Source organism: Lucilia sericata, unplaced genomic scaffold (assembly GCF_015586225.1).
Source record: "Lucilia sericata isolate MDLA Ls3-8-SP2 unplaced genomic scaffold, ASM1558622v1 Contig000076F_arrow, whole genome shotgun sequence".
Taxonomy (NCBI): Eukaryota; Metazoa; Arthropoda; class Insecta; order Diptera; family Calliphoridae; genus Lucilia; species Lucilia sericata.
The window spans coordinates 744,977-765,010 of NW_023994109.1; the positions used below are offsets into that span (position 1 = coordinate 744,977).

The following is a 20,034-nucleotide window of genomic DNA, read 5'->3' on the forward strand; positions in this document are numbered from 1 at the left end:
GAAACAAAATGACCGAGCAAAAAATATCAGAAAATATGCAGACTATTCTGTTAAATATCTAAAGGAAATCTATATTATTCGACGAAGTTACAAAAACAATTCTCTTCAGATTATGTGCAGATTTATCGGATATAATTCTTAAGCCATTTTACTTCAGAAAATGTACATGTCTAAAAAATAATATAGAAATAAAAAAACAAATCCTTCGCCAATGTGCAGATTAATTGTCGTAACACTCAAATTCCCTTTCGACAATGTGCAGACAAGTCTGATGTTAATCGTTTAATACTTCAGAAAATGTGCAAAAAAGTCTAACAAACTGTTTGCCGATTATTCTGTAAAATGTCTAAAGAAAATTGGAATTCTTTAAAAATTCTGATAAAGTATAAGAATTATTTCAGAAAATTTCTGACATGAGACATGTCTGAAAAAATTGTTTACTGGGCTGCTGCTTTACCAACACAAATAAAACTACGGTAGTCTATAGTAGTATGTGTTTGAGCGCCACTGTTATAAAATTATAATTAATATCCACTACAATAGGTTTTTAGAATGTCAAGCATCAGCTTTATTTGCGAATATACTTTATGTCTTCAATTTATGTAGGTTTTCCAGTTCTGTCCTTTCTTTAATACATGTTGACGTTAATATTTCTACTTTGTTGTCATCTGTTATTAATATATCGTCCTCAATTCGAATTCCAATGCCACGGAATTCTACAGGAACATCATCACGGTTTGGAGAAATATAGATTCCAGGCTCTACAGTACAAACCATTCCAGGCATCAATCGTAATGACCGCGGTATTAACGGTGTATCATGTACATCCATGCCTAAGTAATGAGAAACATGATGTGGACAAAATTTGTAACCAGCCTAAAATATTAAACAATGTATTAAGGAATGAATTGTTTGAATTTTGAAATTAATGAATATTATTATTATTGTACTAACCCTTGTAAGACCAACAATGTCGTTTATATCATTAGGCACCAAACCAATCTCTTGTAAGTACTTTCCAAGTTTTAAACACATTGTATCAAAAAGGTGATCTAGAGTTTCGCCACCTTCTCGTAATAGAGTATCTAAAAGTAGAACCCAATATTTTTTATTTATTAAGTACAATATGTATACGTTAAGAGTTCGGTAATAAGGAATTATTTAAGTGGGACATCACATAGAAATATGTATACTTTTACTCGGAGACCCATGAGGGATATTGTGATTAACTTCCAAAGTCAGAAATTAGAGAAAAACAAGTAAGAGTTGTAGATTCGGCTGTGCCGAATCTTATATATACACCCTTTACCATGATGTGTTAAAAAACAGTCAGTACGAATTTTATTACAAAAAATACCAGTCGTAAAACGAAAAGATACCAGAAAGCCTCATTTTAAAGATGCTCAATCAATTAGGGTGCAACCTGGTGCATAAAAGCCAAAAAGTACCAGTCATAGAACGGAATATTACCAAAAACCTTTTCCTGCAGATTTTCACTAATTCAGGATTCTTAGACCTGGTCCACACGAAACTTTTTTTTAATTCTCTTTTCAAGTTTCCTTAATGTCTACACATAGAAACTTTTGTTTCACAAACTACGTATTAACTGCATTGATTTGTTTTTGTACGAATGAGAAGAATAACAAAAAAAAAATAAGTTTCCGAGTGCGAGAAACACCGTACCGCGAGAAAGATGATTGATATTTCTTTCTCACACACACAAAATCAAAAGTTTCCCGAAAAAAGTGTAGACGGGCAGTTAGTGTTTAATTTTATGTTTCTATGTTTATGAAGACGGAAACAGTACCCTTTTATATATTCTCGCTAAATTAATTTCATATTCAATATGGTAGAAAATTCAAAGAGTACCTTTTGAAGAACGAAAAAGTCCCCATTTATAGGTTCTCACTTAATCCGGGCTCTACATGCTTAATTTCATGATTCTAGTTTCAATATTATAGAAAATTAAAAAAGTACATTTTGTAGATCGAAAAAGTACCAAAAAGCTTTCGAGAAGTTTCTTTTTGAAATCAGCAAAACCGCTTCATAAATATGAGCAAAAAACTTAGACAATATTTCGTCAAAAATTATTATTTTTTTTCATGCAGACGCATTGAAACAACAACAACGTTCAGATTGTGCTTGTTTGTGTCTACATTGTGTCTGCTTGTTTAGTTAAACCGCTGCACACGTTTAGTATTTGTGTTTGTTGTTTTACATTTTTTTTCTTTGTCACGGAGATTGGAAAACATTTATTAACGAAATGCGATTTTATTGGAAAAATTAAAGAAAAAAATAATAAATTTAATACTATGCTGAAGGGTATATAAGATTCGGCACATCCGAATGTAGCACTCTTAATTGTTATAAACAATTAGGACAATAACAAAATTTACCTTATGATTATGTGTTTTGTTGTTTCTGTTTCTGTCTGTGCATGAACGAAAAATCTCAATTTTTTACCAATTTTTAAACCATGAACATATGTATATATATTTATGGGCGGTAGGGTCAATTATGGACCGATTGTCGTAAAATTGAAAGATTTCGGTTCGTATAACACTTATTTGTTTCTAATTTCATCGTTGTACTCGTGATTTTAATTTGGTCAAATTCGTAAAAGTAATTTATATGAGAGTAGAATCAATTATGAACCGATATTCACAAAAATTTTTATATAGACTTTGTTTTGTAAAGAACTTGTTTACATCGAATTTCATCGCTATTCTCGTATTTTTAAGTAAGGAATACTCGTATTTTAAATAAGTATAACCCTTTCCTGAAGGGAAACTTATATATGGGCTATTATGAACAAATTCTCATAAAATTTGGTAGACTGATTCTGGGTTATATACATCTTGCTTATGTCGAAATTCATCGCTGTACTAGTATTTTTCGGCCAGAACCGAGCGTTATATCATATAACTGATTTTCAAGGTACGTAGTTTTTTTAATTTTTTAAACTGATACTTGGATAACAAGCAAACCGTGTGTATTAATAAAAATTCTTATGAAATAAGATTTAAAATTAAAAAATCTTAATAGCTTTAAGAAGAAAAACCAAAATGTTTAATTCGAAACATTTGATATTGATATTAACTTTACCAATTAATTCCTTTTGAAGCAGCAATACAACATCATATAAAGTTTTCTGCGCATCTGTGAATTTCCCATTTATTGGCCATGTCCTCGTGATATCACTTGAATATCCTCCATATTCGCAGCCAGCATCCATCAATACTAAATCGCCACTTTTACATAATTGTGTATTATTTATGTAGTGTATTACAGTCGCATTTTTCCCACTAGCTACAACAGGCGGGTAAGCTAAATGACTGGCATTACGCATACGACATTTATAATCGGTCATTGCATAAATATGATGCTCCGAATGACCAGGTTTACTTTCTGCCATCACCTCGTTTATAGCTGTTGATGCAATTTGACATGTTCGCCTCATTAAATTTTGTTCAGCAACAGACTTAAATAACCTCATTCCATGAATAATCGTTGTTGGAGATTGTAATGTTTTGCCGTCGTTTATACTATGCATTACTTTCATTATGGATTGATTAACGTTAGATAAATCTGAACATTTCGAATCAAACCACATTAATGGTTTTTCAAACTGAATTCTTCTTCCTAACTCGATCTCAAAGTTCTCTACCGAGAAAGCTTGATCCACCCCAAACAGATCAATTGCTAGATCAACGCCAGTTCGTGCACCTTCCCACAATTCAGCATGTTTATCCTTAGCTCTCATAAATAAGGAGCTATTTATTCTACTATTTTCATCAATTGACATAACTAGAATTGTATCAGGTTCTTGGCAACCGGTTAAATAGAAAAAATCCGAATTCTGTCGGAAAATATATGGTATTTTATCACTCATGTACTTTTTGGTAGATGATGGTATTACTACCTAATGAATATAGATCTTAAATTAAAAATATGTAGTTAATAAGGAAACAAATTTATATTTACCAAATGATTACGTTTGTTTAAATCATTTTTCTGCAAATGATCTCTGGCATATTTTTGAATGCCAAGCATTAATCGCGTTCTTCGTTGTTGAAATTCTTTTAGAGTCACTCCCGCTACCAATTCGCCATCATTTATCAAATGGGGATGTGTCGCTGATACAGGTTGTCCAAATACTTGATGGTTTAGCGCATTTGGAGTATTTTGAGAACGTGATGCCGATAAACCATTCGAGGCAGATGAAAATGATGCTAATTTTTTAAAGCCTGATCGTTTTGTAAGCAATGTTTGCAGTTAATTCCAAAAAGACCTATGAAAAGCAATATTAATAATTACCTAATTGTACTTGAATTAGTTTTGTTAAATTACACTTTCTTAAAGACTGAAAAGACCACATAACTCTATTTTATATCAATAATAAAATTAAATTATTTTTAAAGAATGTTAAAAAATAACTTAATCAGCTGGCAAAGCAGTATTGCCAATTCATCCAGAAAGAAATTTAGAAAAAAATTAGAAAAAGCGCTATTTTGCGCCATCAGCGTTGCAAATTTAAAGGTGATGGCAACACGTCAAAATTTGGTCAAAACTTGTTTATGTGTTAGTGATTTATTCCAGCAATCATTGAGGAAGAAGCAAAGTAAATTAATTTACTTTGGGAAGAAGTATAATTTTCATTTTTATTTAGATTTTGCTACGGCAACATCATTTTTTTACCGCATATTGATAAAAGAAATGTACGAAAAAATGTTATGCGTTATGTGTCTATACTGTTACACATACAATTTTTACCATTATTATAAATGTAATTTTTGCTGTAAAAAACAATTATTTATTTTTTTATTGATAAAAAATGTTTTATTAAAAGGTACATTTTGAATTTTTTATAATATTGAACCTAGAAATATGAAATTAAGTATGTAAAGACCGGATTAAGAGAGAACCCATAAAAGGGACTTTTTGGTACTTATTCGTTCTATAAAAAGTACTTTTTGAATTTTCTATAATATTGAACCCAGAAATGTGAAATTATATTATATTATTGTACGGATGCAAAATTTGCAAAATTTGACAGATATTCTCCTCATTTTTTGAAATTGTTAAAAAAATAAGCAGATTCTCCTCATTTTTTGAAATTGTTCAAAAAATAAGCATGTCGCATTAGATCAGGGACAAAAAGTGAAACAGTTGTTTCTTCTATATATATATATATATATATATATATCGAGGGACTATATTCAATAGTCCCTATCTATATAATAATACAAGTTTTCAGGAGAGCAAAAAAACTGTTTATTTCGCTAGTTAGTGAAGATTTTTAAATTTTTTCTTCTACAATATATTTCTACGACCATATACTAAACCCTTATATAAAAAGAATTTTAAATTTTGCATTATTTGCAAAATTATTCACAAATTTATATCAGATAGAGCTTATTTTTCTACGAAAATATTCATTCAACCAACAGATAGAGAGTTTTTCATGGAAATATAAAATTTTTATTTGAATTAAAATCAATAAATATTATATTTAATACAATTTAATGGAGGAAAATAAACCAAATTGTTGAAAAAGCAACAGATTATAATGTTTTGGTCCAAAATCAAAGTTATATGGTTAAACACGACAATAAAATTGATTTAATTAGATCATAATGAGCGATATCTCAAAAACTATTAGACCGATTTCAAATATTTTGACGGATTTGTGTTCAGCATGTCCAAATTATATTTACAATGTATTACATATGAGAGATGCCACGCAAATTATTGTAAGTTCGTCAATTTTTTTTATTATTGATTAAATGTTCACATGAATGTACATGTAAAATTTTACGACTCTAGCTCTTTAATAGTTTCCCAGATATACGAATTTTTCTAATAAATTCATGTGGCGGTTTCAAGCCCCCAGATGAAAGTCCGCCCTTTTTTCTCCAAAATGTTCAGATGAATATTAAAGTAATTCCTGCTATATTTGAAGAATCTATTAGTTTCCCAGATAAACAAAATTTTAAATTTAATTCATATGGGAGGTGTCAAGTCCCCCATTGAAAGTCCGCCCGTTATACTCTAAATGTTCAGGTGAATGTCAAAGTTCTTCAAGTAAAATTTTAATATTCTAGCTCTTATAGTTTCTCAGTTATACGAATTTTTCTGTTTAATTCATATGGGGGCTCCAAGACTCCTCGCCCACTTGAAATTTCAAAATAAAAAATAGCCTATTACCTCTTCCAGACATACAGGAAGACGCTGTGAAAATTTCAAGGAAATCGGTTCAGCCGTTTAGTAGTCTACAAACGTGAAACATACAAACAAACACTCATTCATTTTTATATATTTAGATTTGACGGATATATTCATCAAGTGTGATTAGTCAAAAGATCCCGAATAATACATCATTTTTTTATTTGTTAACTGTGATGGATATATCCCTCAAGCATGAGCAGTCAATCGTGACTAATATTTATATCAGGGCACACTTAGAAAGGTGACTGCATCACTACAACAATACAAAAACAACATGTATTTTGTTTTTGTACTAGAATCAGACTAATGTCAAAATGGCATAAGAAATGTAAACAAATAACATTCTTAACATGTAAATAATAACAACTCTTGACAAGCATACTTTACACAATAATAAAAAAATAATCAGCTGCTTTATCGCAGTCACCTTACTTTATTATGCCATGATTTATATCATCCATGATTAGTAAACTACTTTCCTGAATGATATTTTGAGAGAGCATCTTCTGTATTTGATTTTGGATTTCCTTTTCATGAATTTGGGGGTATCTATATATTTTTGAATAAAGTGGTGTTGTTGTTGGGATTACATGTTGTACCTCTTCTGTACAAGTTAAAACATCGCCATCTTTGTAGAATAAGTTGTTGTATTCGTGTAATAATTTGTTATTTTAAGTATTCTTCGATGTTTAAATTACTTAAATTTAATTCGTTGATATTTTGAAATTTAGCATCATTAATAGTTTGGATACTGTTTATATGATATGGAGATTCCTCATCAAATAGGATTTTCTTTTCGAATATGTCAATATATTTTATTTCTAAATCTATTTTGGCTTTCAATGGAATAAGATAATTATCATATTGTAGGGATATAGGCGAAACTGAAGGGGTTGTCAAACAAAATTTGTTATTCTCTTCACACAGACGAGTTCTGAGAGAATAAAACACACTTGAGAGAACTAAACTCATTCACAAAACTTCAAATTTTCTTCGCGAAATTGCGAGGATATTAGCACTTAATACTTTTTCTTATCACTTAAACTTAATATTTATTATTTTTTGCGACACTTTTATTGTATTTAAAACCCCGAAAATAATTTATATATTACAAACGAAAAAAAATATTTTTTATTCTTTGACATTTCATTTTAATTAAAACTGAATAAAGAAAAGTTGTAAATTTTCGTATTGAAAATGAAAAAAGTATTTCACATACTTTTTTTCTTTTTACATTAGTGCAGAAAAAAATAACAAAAAGACGTGTTTATAATATGTTTTAAGATGAAATATCTTCTGAAAAAAATTAATTAACTATTATTTTCATTCACTAGTATATAAAATCCCAGTAATAACATAAAAAAATAACGTATCAGAAATACATTTATTATTTAGTACCTTTTGAACAACTGTGTTTATTTTTGTGCTTCTACTAATACATTCTCACCAGTTAGGTTTTTGACAGGGGACTTAGGTCTTTGACAATCCCTTTCGCCTATATGCTACTATATGATAATTATGGCCAATAATGGCATCATTTTTTCTGCCTGTAAAGTTAATTATTTTCCACGAAAGTGTACCAGGAATATTAAACTCTTTAGTCATTGTAGTTACTATGCCTTTTAATGTTGAGTTGATTCCATTTAATGTTCGGAACATGAAAGGCCTATTTAGTTGTGTTTCAAATTCATTTGTGAAAAGATTTGGTCTTATAATACTAGTTTCTGCGCCGGTATCAATTAAGCAATCAATTAGGGTTACCAATCGTTTTGTGGGCTTGAAAAAAAATTTACTTCATTTTCTGCATTGTCTTCTAAATTTCCTATATCCATAGGTATGGGATTATTTCTGTACTGTTGAGACTGAGGGTTACCGACATATTTGTTTTGAACTTTGTTGGTTTGAAAATTATTTGAAGATTTCTTATTAAAATGTTGTTTGTTATTAAAGTTGCTACCAGTTTCTTTCTTTTTGTTATGGATGTTTGTGTTGTTTTGTGCATTAGTTATTTTTTTTTATTTAAAATCTATAGTCCTTTTATCATATAGTAATTTTAATTGAGAAAATCGTTTATAAAGTGAGTCCAGTGTTGGTTATTCGTCTATAATGCAAGATCTAAATTGTCCGTCTATTTTATCTATTAATATTTCCGTTAAGTCTCTGTCAACGTTTTGTGGAGAGTATAAGTCAGGTTTTAATTCGTCGTACAGATAAGTGTCATTAAGTATATACTTAGATTCTATAAATACTTTAAATAATTCATTTAAATTATTTATCTTTATACTTCTACAATAATTAATTACCGATGAGTAAGACGTTTTTGTCCCTAAATCCTTTATTAGTTGAGTTTTGATGTCTTCCCAGCTGGCGTCGTCTGCTAGAAGATTAATTGAATCTGCCACCTTTCCAGAGAATTTTTGGTTTTTTATAATATTTATTTAGTTTTCTCCTAGGGGGGGATGTCTTTTACAGGAAAGAAGAACCTGAGGGAACTTTATTTGTAATAGGTATCGACCAGAAATCTATGGCTAGTCTTGCCAAGAATAAAGGTAGGGCTTACTTCGCCTCTAAAGCTGTAATTTTCAAAATTGGGAAGGTTCCGATTGGAAGGGCTGTTACAACAAGCCTCGATAAGGACACTAAAATACCTACGACCACAGCATCAGTAGCAATTACTGATAACGTTAAGGAGTCAAATCCTAGAAGCGAGGAAGAACCACTAACTCGCCAAAAGAAGTTGCAGCTTCCCTTTCCAAAATTGGGGAGGCGCCGATTGAAAGGGATGTCAAAACCGGCCCTGATAAGGACACTAAAACACCTAAGACGGTACCCAAAGCATCATTAGCAAGTACTGGTAATTTTGAGGAGTCTAATCCAAAAAGCGAGGAGAATAAACTTACGGCAGGATGACTCTCGTTCGAGACCACTTTTCCCATTTTTTTATTCGTCAGATATTCAAGACGTTCAGGAATAGGCAATACGCCAGCTGTTTCAGGCAAAGAGTATGTGTAGACGTCATAGCACCCAAGGTGATATTTCCAATGGATTCTTTGTATCTTAAGGAGATCAGCATCAGTACAAACAAGCAAAATAGGTGACATGTATTCAAAAATTTTTCTAGTGAGCCCAATATATAGTTGTATGAGGCATGTGGGATGCGATCCCCAAGACCGATATCCAAGTACTTGGACTTCGTTAGGTAAATCAGAAAAAACCTTGATAATATAAACATTAAAGCATATGGGGCTCAAAACGCATCCCTGTGGGACGCCAGTAAAATATCTGCGTTCTGTTACAGTAAGGTCATTCATAACCTCCAAAATCTTCTGTCGAAATAGACAATTATATTACAAAATCCATTGGAGACATTCATCTCCTGAAGCTGCAGGCAAAGGAGGTCAATGTTCACATTGTCGAAGAAATGTCAATGTTCACATTGTCGAAGAAATGTCAGATTCACTGCGGACCAGAGGGAAATTACATTATCAGTTGTAGATTCTGAACGTCGGAATGCCGACTGGAAAGGGCTTAAAGAATTATTGGACTCCAAAAACCATTTAAGACGCCAGCAGAGAATTGTGAGGCTAGTACATATTATTTTTTTTGAGTGTATTTAATACCTACCATTTCGAAAATACTCAAATAAAATTTGTTCTATGAAAACTAAGGCATACAAAAACTGAACATCAAGAAGTGAAACGCTGTCAAAAAGTACCTATGTCTGTCAGTCGGTACCTATTTCTATGAATGTATTAGTAGAATTCTAATACACAGATTTAAAAACATTGAAAAAAATTATCACATTTAAACTTTTATTTTAAAAAATTTCTTTATATATTTTGCAACATAATTTATCTATAAACATTTTAGAAGAATGTATGTTGGCTTTTTAATCTGCAATATTGAAAAAATAAATAATTTATTTGAAATATTTTTTTCTTGTACCATACGAAAATTTACAACATTGTCTTTTTCAGTGTTAATTTCAACAAAAAAAATAAAAAATAATTTTTTCGTTTGTAAAAAATAGATTCTTTTCGGGTATTTAAATTGTGCAAAAAAAATAATAAAATATAACGTTAAGTGATAAAAAATACTTTAATGTGCTATAAGCCACGAATTTTCGCGACAAAGTTTTGAGAGAGAGTGACATTCTTACATGTGTGTTGGAGTTACACAGAACTCGTCTGTGAGAAGAACGTAACGTTATTGTTGTAAAAAAGTCACAGTTTTATTTCTTGGTATTCAGTGCACACAAATGTTAGAAATTTTAATTTGAAAATTTATTTTTTAAACGAATATTTAAATATATAAAGAAACGTTAGCTGGAAAGGTAAACTGAAAATTGAAATTTTTTCTTCTTAGCGCTTTTTTGGAAAAAGTTAGCGCTTTTTTCAAGAAATGAAAAATCTTTTTAATAACATAAAATTATTCTAGTTTAACAATAAAGATAAAACGGAATAATTTTAGACATTACTCTGCCGTACAAATTTATTAAAGTTCCTTTTTCTAAACTTTCCATATTATGAGTAATTCAAAGATCTTTTAGTGTGATGAGTTATTTTAAAACTTTAAAACTAAAATAAAAAATATTCACCTTTTTCGCCAAAAGAATTGAAATTTGTTTCTTCTTAAATTTTCATTCCCTTCGAAGGGAAAATTGATTTCGTGAAATTCCACAACAGTTGATTTTGATCGTAACAGCTTTTTATTGATCAGAAAATTCTATAAAAATTCACAACAAGGGAAGTAAGACGAATAAAGGGTTTCGGAAATACATTATTTTAGTTCTTTCAAACGAGAACACTTTTGCTTACAATTTGACAAACTTAAATCTTATTTAATTGTAAGGCATAGTATTATATGTAGGTTTATATTTTAGTACATATACAGGAAATAAAAATTGCAAATTTCGTAATACTTAAATACTTTATAGCTTCCCCCTGATAAACAACTGAAAAAAGTGAAATTCAAAAAGTCACCAAAAAATCTGGGATTATTGAACAAAAATTGTATATTTTAGTATATATGAAAAATTTTCTTTAACAGAAGCGAGAAGGCAAGCACTTGACTGGCAATGACACACAATTGATATTATTTTACAATGCAGCGGGGTGTGCTTGTGTCTACAAATTTTGCAGTGCAAAATAATGCTAATGGATATGCTGGCTGCCATGTTACCGCCGACTGCTATTAAAAATAAATTAACTTTTGACATCTCGTTATAAGGTACTGAAGTTCCCACCGAAAATTAAAGTTTGGTTCATTAAAAGATACCGTTTCCCAACATTTTTCTCCTTAGGCCAATGTTTGGTGATCTGGAGGGTTATTGTATATTTCGATTCGAAACGAAAATACTTTCGTATTGTGTAAGAACACTTTTAGTTGAGGGGTCATGCTGCAGGTTTTTTTCTCCATTCTTTTTCAAATGCCCTTCATAAAATAATTAACGTTTAGATGGAGACTCAAAAGGCGTGCGAATTTTGCTACTTCCCTTTCGTCTTTATCCCCTTTGCCTACAAACTCGTGTCGCATGGCTCGTGTCGCACGTTGGTGTCCCCTCAGCTAAAAGTGGTCTAATACGTTCGGAAGATATACAGAGTTGTATTTACATTTTCAAGGGAAATTGCAGGTGCTGCCAAGTTTAGATATGTAAAAAAATTACAGCACTTTGAAAATTCGTCCATTTTCTTGCACATGTTAAAATATTTTTGAAAAATAAAGAACGTTAAAGAAATTTTAATTTATATAAAAAATGGATCGTGCGTTATTGTGGGAAAGCGATGATAATTCAAATATTATGGATATTAATGAAAATGCGTAAGTATTTATTTGAGAATTGTAAATATTAAAATTTAATTAAATGTATTATTATTGCTTTCAGATTCGTGAAAAAATTCCGACTTAATAAAGTGTCATTTATGTACGTTTTCAATTCGATTAAAGATGATTTAAAGGCTGCACAAAGATCTACATTTATTCCTTCAATGTTAAAATTGGCAGCCGCATTAAAGTTTTTGCCACAAGGTGGATATTAACACCAAATAGGCCAAGATCGTTTCTTAAGTATTTCGCAATCATCCATTTCAGGTGAAGTTTGCGAAGCTATCCAAACAAATCTTTGTACCAAGCATATTGTTTTCGAAATGTGTGAAGAGAAAAAGATGGAAGCCAAAAGATTTCTTAATACTAAATGTTCCATACCAGGTGTAATTGGAACTGTTGATGGAACTCATATTCAAATTATAAGGCCAAATAATAATGAACATTTGTATTTCAACAGGAAACAGAAACATAGTATTAATGCTATGGCCGTAAGTGTGGACATACATATATATACAAATAATAATAATAATTCAATGCTACTAATTTAAAGATATGTGATCATGAAATGTACATTAGGGCTATTAATGGGAGTTATGGAATGGGCGTTGGAATTTATCAAAGGAGAGAGAATATTTAAAAGAAAAGTTCCAAACTGGTGATAATGGAACAAGAATATTAAGTAAGGCGCAATTTACGTGAAGACTTTTCAGACGTCTGTTTTTTCCAATTCTCTTTTGAGAATCTTCCAAAAAATCATGAACATTTATACGGTGATTTTTTACATGCAACTATGCATGTCTTTTTTTGATGTTTAATTGTATAATCCTTTTTAATTACTTATTCGTAATAAAAACAAAATTAAATTTTTAACATAAAAACCATTTAATTTGATTTAAAAAAATTGAATAACACGCTATAGTATTTTTTTAATGCAAATTTTAATGTTTTCATGTAAAAAAAAGACATAATTATTTTTTTACATGAGCATAATATCAACAGTACGAATGAGTTTAAAGAGGAATGTCAAAAACAATCATGAAAATCCCAAATCATGTTTGTTTTCTTACCCCCCATTCTTCTCTACCCCGCTCACCTCCAATCATCGACAAACATGAAAACAGACGTCTGGGCAAACATGAAAAAAAATCATCATGTAAATTGGGTGTAAGACTCGTGTATATAAGCAGTATAACTTTAAACATTAACAATATCGAAAGTAATATAGAAAGTAATTTTTCTAATATTGCAAAAAAAATTAGAAATTAAAAATAATATGACAAGAAGTTAATAAAACGTTTATACTAAATTTCAATAATATATTTATTAAAAACATAAAACAATTCAGTTACTAAATTTATATTAAATTTCAAAAAGGTTTATAATACTTCAGTTGTTTTGAAAGTTTTAAAATTGATAACGATTACTAATAAGGTCTTAAGATAAAATTTTTCACAGTGTTTTTTTTTTTTTTTTGCTTCCAGTTCGAATATTTTTTGTTTAAGTTCAAGTTGTGCAATTTTCCTTTTTGATTTTTCTATTTCATTTTTCTTCATAAATTCTAATTTTTCTTTCTTGTATCTTGTACTCATAGCTACATTTTAAATATTTATTTAAAGTTAAAAGATTTTTATTTATTTCCTTTAATTAATTGTTGGAACATTTTTGGTTTTCGTCAATTTTTGTTAATAGAACCAATGAATTTTCTTGATATTTTATTTGTATTTCCACTTGTTTTAAGAGATTGTCCTTGTTGGAAAAATTTATATTACGCCGAGAACGTGGAGTGACTGTATTCTGGGCGTTTGAAATGTCAGCTAAATTTTCAGCTGGGTCATTTGCTGTGGTATCCATATCAATATCATCTACTTGAGTAGGAGCTTCAGTAGCACATGCACTTGATGTCCTATTTCTCTTAGCTCCATATCGATAAGTTCCACTCATACCATCGACACTTTCGTTAATAGCTCTAATTGTGTTAGGGAGCAGAAATTACTTGGCCCTCCACCTGTTCCAGAAAGGCTACTTTTGTTTCTGCGGGACTTCATCTTATACTATGTTTCCACTGGCTTGAAATCTACTAGATTTGCGTAAACCTCTTCAGGTGTTTCCACTGAGCTTAATAGTTTTTGATATTCGAATTTTCGAACAAATCCTGTCATTTATTTTGATATAACAACAGTAATGTTAATTTCCTTCAAATTTATACATTAAAAATACAAAATTACAGTTGTAAAAGTATAAATTTGTTTATTAAATACCACTAATTTTAAAATTATAATTTGTTTTGTTTTTATTTCGAAATGAAAAGTAATTTTTTCTATGAAAAACATTCAACTTGAATGGATAGCCTATAGTTTTATTTGCTTATCCTAGACACAACGCAGTGTTGCAGAAGCATAACTTATTCGAAAAAATACATTTTCGACATGTTTTAAATCAAATCTAATAGATTAAGTAGATTTGGATTTGTCAGAACTGTATGGCAAATCTACACGATTTCAACTAGTTTTGCCCAAATCCACTAGATTTGCTCAAAACGCCTCAGTGGAAACATAGCATTAATGTGTTGTTTGTAGTGTGCCCATACAATAAATAAATTTTTGTTTTATAACAATAACATTTTGAATTAAATATATACTTACTGTTCTGCTCTACCACAATTTCCCAAAATTGTATGATAATAAAACAAAATATTTGCAATTTTAATGAGACGTAGATCTCTCTGTACCCACTAAACATTTTTTGCCGGTTTCGGAATTCGACATTTCGTACGAATGTCTGATCAAATATAAGAAAGTCTGATAGATATCGGATAAATGTCTGATAAAATGTCCGACAGTTCGTTCAAAAGTCTGATCAAGTATAAGAAAGTCTGATAGATGTCGGATGAATGTCTGATAAAATGTCCTACAGATAATGTGCAGAGTTGTCCCCCCATATGAATTAAGTACAAAAATCGTATATTTGAGAATCTATTAGAGATAGAATCCTCAAATTTTGCAAGAACAACTTGGACATCCATGTGAACATTAGTGTAATAAATTGTCGGATGAGCATTAGGTGGCGTGCCACCCCCATAAGAATAAAATACAAAATTTCGTATATCTGGGAAACTATTAGAGATAGAATCAGCAAATTTTGCAAGAACAACTTGACACCTATGGAAACTACAACAGGTAGGAGACCTGAACTGTTGTACAAGTAGCTTTAGCATCAATATGAACATTTGGTTTAAGAATAAGCCGACTAGAAATACTGGGCGTGGCTCCTTTCATATAAATTAAATACTCAAAGTCGTATATCTGGGAATATACATATAACAACTAAAAAAATGTATATGGGAGTATGGTTTTTAGTCTAGCAAAGCACACTGGGTAAGCTAGTATAGGTATAAAAAACAAATTGTCCTCCGCCAATGTGCAGATTAGTCTCATAATTGTCGTAACACTGAAATTCCCTTTCGACAATGTGCAGACAAGTCTGATGTTAATCGTTTAATACTTCAGAAGATGTGCAGAAAAGTATAACAAACAGTTTGCCGATTATTCTATAAAATGTCTAAAGGAAATTTAGAAATTTGTTAAAAATTCTGATAAAGTATAAGAATTATTTCAGAAAATTTCTGACATCAGACATGTCTGAAAAAATTGTTTACTGGATATTTACGTATTTATATTTTACGTCGTTGAAGTAATAACGCCAAGAGCACGTAGTGCTTATGTTGACGATTAGAAAAGAAGTTTCCTATTTTGTTATGAATTCAAGACTTGACATGATAAAAGACCATAAGTGAAAATTACCAACTTTTCAACACCAGCAGAGATAGCAGAATCGATAGCCTTACTAATAGCACACAGTTCCGCAAACATACTAGAAGTTTTATGAGCAATTCTAAACAAATATTTATCATTGGAGATATCAATAATAGCACAGCCAGCAGCATTTTCAGCCAGAGAGGCATCAGTACCATATATATTGAATTCATTTAGCCTATAATTATATATCTTCTCCATATAAGTCGACATTATTTGTTCCCTCGAAAGGTTGAATTTCCTGTCGGAATTCGCAGTTGACCACTTTTAACAAACGAACAGTTAACGTTAATACGACCAAAAATGTGAGCATATTGATTTAAAATATAACCATAGCTTGACTTCACCGAAACATCGTTGTTTAAATTACGATATGTGGAATAACTAAAAAAATTCTGATTAATGATTTCTTTCGCAGTGAGAAGTTTCGCTCCAAATTTTACAGAAGGTCACCGGATAAAGCATATATTGTATAAACTGGAGTGGATCTTGTCAGCCCCAAACATCTACGTGAAGTGGAATTTTGAAAGGTTTCTTTCGATTTATCGAAGTAGGCGAATGAGCAGTTGTAGTCCTCGAATACTAAATTTTGGATCTGACAAAACTCTTGAAGAAATTTATAGAGACTTTAGGTTGTAAACCGCCTTTTTCTGTTGTTAACGATTTAATAAAATTAGTACTATTCCTTGCCTCAGATAGAACTCTTTGATAATGATCACCAACTGTCGACGACATATTAATTGTACGCCCAAGAAATTTTAGTTTTTTAACTTGCTCCATACGAGTGTTATCCAAATATATAACTACATCTTTACGACAGCCTTTGGCAATGTATATTGTCTTTGTCTTATCAAGATTAAAAGAGAGATTCAAATTAAGACATCTCTGAGAAAATTCACGAATCTTGGAGTTCATCTTGTTAACAGCGACATCAAAGTCCTTATCAAAAGTAAGTATGAAAAAGTAATCAGCAAATTGAAAAATCTTGGTCGATTCATCTTCAGCATTGTGCAAAGAAGCCGTACAGGTTGAACAAAAAAGGAGACAGGCAACTGCCCTGTGGTAGACCATCAGAAACGACAACTTGGTCAACCCCCAGTTTAAGAATAATCTGCCAAAAAATCATGAATCCATTTAACATAAACTACAGAAAAGTCACCATCCAATAACATTCTAGTGAGTAAGTTGTTGTTCACACAGTTGTAAGAATTATTGATGTCGAGTGCCAGTAAAATAACTTTGAAGCCATTTTTCTTAAGAGTAGCAATACAAAGTAAAATCTCATTTAGACATGTGGAGGCCGATTTATGCTTCCTGTTAGCAAACGTCCTATTAGGAAGAATATGGTTCTCATCACAGTCCTTTACCATTCTGTTCTTTATCATAAGGTTGATAATAGGACGAAAATTGCGATAATCACTCCAAAAAGGCATCAGTAAGAGCGGTAAGTAAGGATATCTGATCTAAACGAGACAAATTTATTAATTTTATATGTTGCACTTTTAATCTCATCTGCAATGGTTGACACTATCATCACAACATCAGGATCAAGCTGGACATTGTTCAGAGAAAAAATTAACTTGTCAAAAATAGGGAATTCAAGCGAATAGAATCCACAACTATCGAAATTGGATAGTGATGACTGCCACCAAGAAAAATTGGGATTGTATTGCACTCCATACACATATTCACATTAGAAAAAATTAAGTCAAGAACTGTACCACAGGAGCTAAGTTCATGTCTGAATGTCGGCAAACCAACATTTAAACAGCAAAAATCAGATGTACAAACAAGTTCAGCCAACTTCTTTCTTCTGGACGAGGACGAGACAACAGTATCACCCCATTGACATGCCCTGGCATTAAAATCACCACATATTAAGAGAGTCTCAACAAAGGAGAAAAGTTTTTGCATTTCACAAGCAAAATCAGGTACAGACATGGAAGGTTCAATAATACTGAGCAGATGACAAAATTCGTAGATAAGCATAATTAATCTTTTTAAAAAGAATTGAATTTATGTTGTGCATTGGCCACACCGCCATATCCATTCGATCTGGTTTTCTTGACAAGTTTAAAATTCAAAAGTTTAGGTGACTGACGTGAATCCAAATGTGAAAAAATTTCACTTAAAATTGCAATATCAAATTCTCTGTTGTTCAAAAAATAATGTTCTTACAATTAGCTCTGAGAGACTAACAATTATATTGGAGTATTTTCATTATACGGATTATCCATGATGGCGTTTGTTATTTTGTCACAATCTATATCTCTATATATTCTATTCAAACGATCTCCAAAGTGCGAAACAGCAATAAGACAATAAAGGTAATAAATTCCGTCATAGTTTTCTACAAAAGGGAGATCTTGTTAACATCCGGTTTTTCAAAACCCTTTCCACCCATAGAACCAACCCAGGCATGGTCCTGGGGATTATACTTTTGCACAGGAGCAACTCTTGGAGATGGTCTAGGTCCCTTGAGAACGCTACTATACATCCTCGGAGTAAGAATACTGTTGACTTCCAAATCAATATTTTTACTAATAGGATTTCTTTGAGGCTGCATTATGGGGAAATGACCATCATAGTTTTCTAAAACAGAAAATCTATTCCGGTTATAAGATTCAAAAACTTTCTTTCGAGAGAGCTTTTTAATTGTCATGATCTTTTTAATATTAGTTTCCTCTTCCCATGCACTATTTCGGTTTCTCTGTCTGGCATTGTGCTCATCACTATTACACAGAATACACCTAAAAATACCACACTCAGGGTTACATACTCCAGGCCTGCCGCAACTAAGGCACCTTTTCCCAGCTCGACAACCTCGTTCAGTATGACCCAAACGACCACAGTTTCTACACAATCTGAAAGCAGGATAAAAATGATCGAATTGATAATAAAGTAATTAATCATAATTTCATTAGGCAGTTCATTGCCATAAAATCCAATTTTCACCGCAAATGTAGGTGTAAATGTTTCATCCTGTGCTCCATTATGCTTCATAAAGCGATTAACAGATGCAACTTTCACCGAAGAGATAATATTTCTCTTTATTTCATCATCCGACAAAGTCAGGGGTATGTTTCTTATGACACTGAAAGTTTCCAAAAATGTTCTAGGGATAAATGCCCTTATGTTCCTGGATTTTAAAATTGTGTTCCGAAGACAAAGGTTGGCATTACAAATATTATCAAAGCAAATCAGCAATTCCAATTAAAAAGTAGGTCAAAGATAAAAGTATCCAAAGGAAAATATTTTATCAAAAAATTTTCCCACAATGTAAAACCAATACAAAAAGGCGTATGTTAGTCTTTCTCAAAAAATTTGCATAGCGTATGCGAAAATACAACCTCACAGTTCAAACTTAAGATGGCGAGTACCAAACAAGTGTATAAATATTTATTATTTACTTACATTTTAAAATAGTTTTTCCCTCTTTTCGGAAGCAAAAAATCATTCGTATGATTTACGAACGTTAATAACGAATTTGACATATTTTTTCATAATACATGGTTACGAATGGAATTTTTTGATTTTTCAAAAAAGAAAAAAATCCCAAAATAAAAAAAATATTTACGAAAGTTCGTAAATAAATTTCCGAAAATCGTATTGCATAATACAATTTGCATCAAATTATAAAAAGAAACTTTTTTAAAGATTTTCTTATTTTATTTGTATTCTAGGTACAGGAATGGTGATTAATTTTGATATCATGTGAAAGGTCTTTGAGATGCGCTTATATTGGCGTATTACAAATGTTTCATACAGTAAAAAAAACAAATTAAAATGATTTTTAAATTATTTAAAGTGTTATACCTGAAAGGATTTGTTTTTGATTTTAAAGAATAAAGTTGAACAATTCCTGCTACTTCAGGAAATTGACGTACTACTCGTCTCTGAAACACACTTTACCCTAAAGAATTGTTTCTGTATTAACGGATACTACACTTACGATACAAAACATCCAAGTGGCAGAGCCTGTGGTGGAACAGCCATATTAGTGAGAAAAAATATTAGACATTTCCCAATGCCAGAATACAAAAAGGACCATATCCAGGCCACCTCTATAAATATACCTGATAGTCGAGTTACAATATCTTCAATATATTGTCCTCCTAGGTATAATATTAATCGAGAGCAGTTTCTCGATTATTTTAAAACTCTTGGA

General features: G+C 31.0%; 2 protein-coding genes across 3 annotated transcripts; one reads left to right on the forward strand and one right to left on the reverse strand.

The window, feature by feature from the left end:
* Nucleotides 1–540: 540 nt before the first annotated feature.
* On the reverse strand, nucleotides 541–4,485 carry LOC119616502 (xaa-Pro aminopeptidase 3). Of its 2 annotated transcripts, none has more exons than XM_037972873.1 (5): nucleotides 4,351–4,485; nucleotides 3,985–4,291; nucleotides 3,106–3,922; nucleotides 955–1,085; nucleotides 541–876 (listed from the first exon to the last, which is right to left on the reverse strand). In XM_037972873.1, the coding sequence occupies exons 2-5, from the start codon at nucleotides 4,051–4,053 to the stop codon at nucleotides 586–588; spliced, it is 1,308 nt and encodes a 435-aa protein (XP_037828801.1). In that variant the 5' UTR covers nucleotides 4,054–4,291; nucleotides 4,351–4,485; the 3' UTR covers nucleotides 541–585. The 2 variants fall into 2 exon arrangements, with proteins under 2 accessions (XP_037828801.1, XP_037828800.1); XM_037972872.1 differs by having other exon boundaries at nucleotides 3,985–4,247; nucleotides 4,318–4,473.
* A 7,441-nt stretch (nucleotides 4,486–11,926) lies between these two features.
* LOC119616491 lies at nucleotides 11,927–13,924 on the forward strand. Its single transcript, XM_037972850.1, has 4 exons — nucleotides 11,927–12,048; nucleotides 12,113–12,255; nucleotides 12,319–12,542; nucleotides 13,793–13,924. The coding sequence occupies exons 1-4, from the start codon at nucleotides 11,984–11,986 to the stop codon at nucleotides 13,922–13,924; spliced, it is 564 nt and encodes a 187-aa protein (XP_037828778.1). The 5' UTR covers nucleotides 11,927–11,983.
* Nucleotides 13,925–20,034: the final 6,110 nt, after the last annotated feature.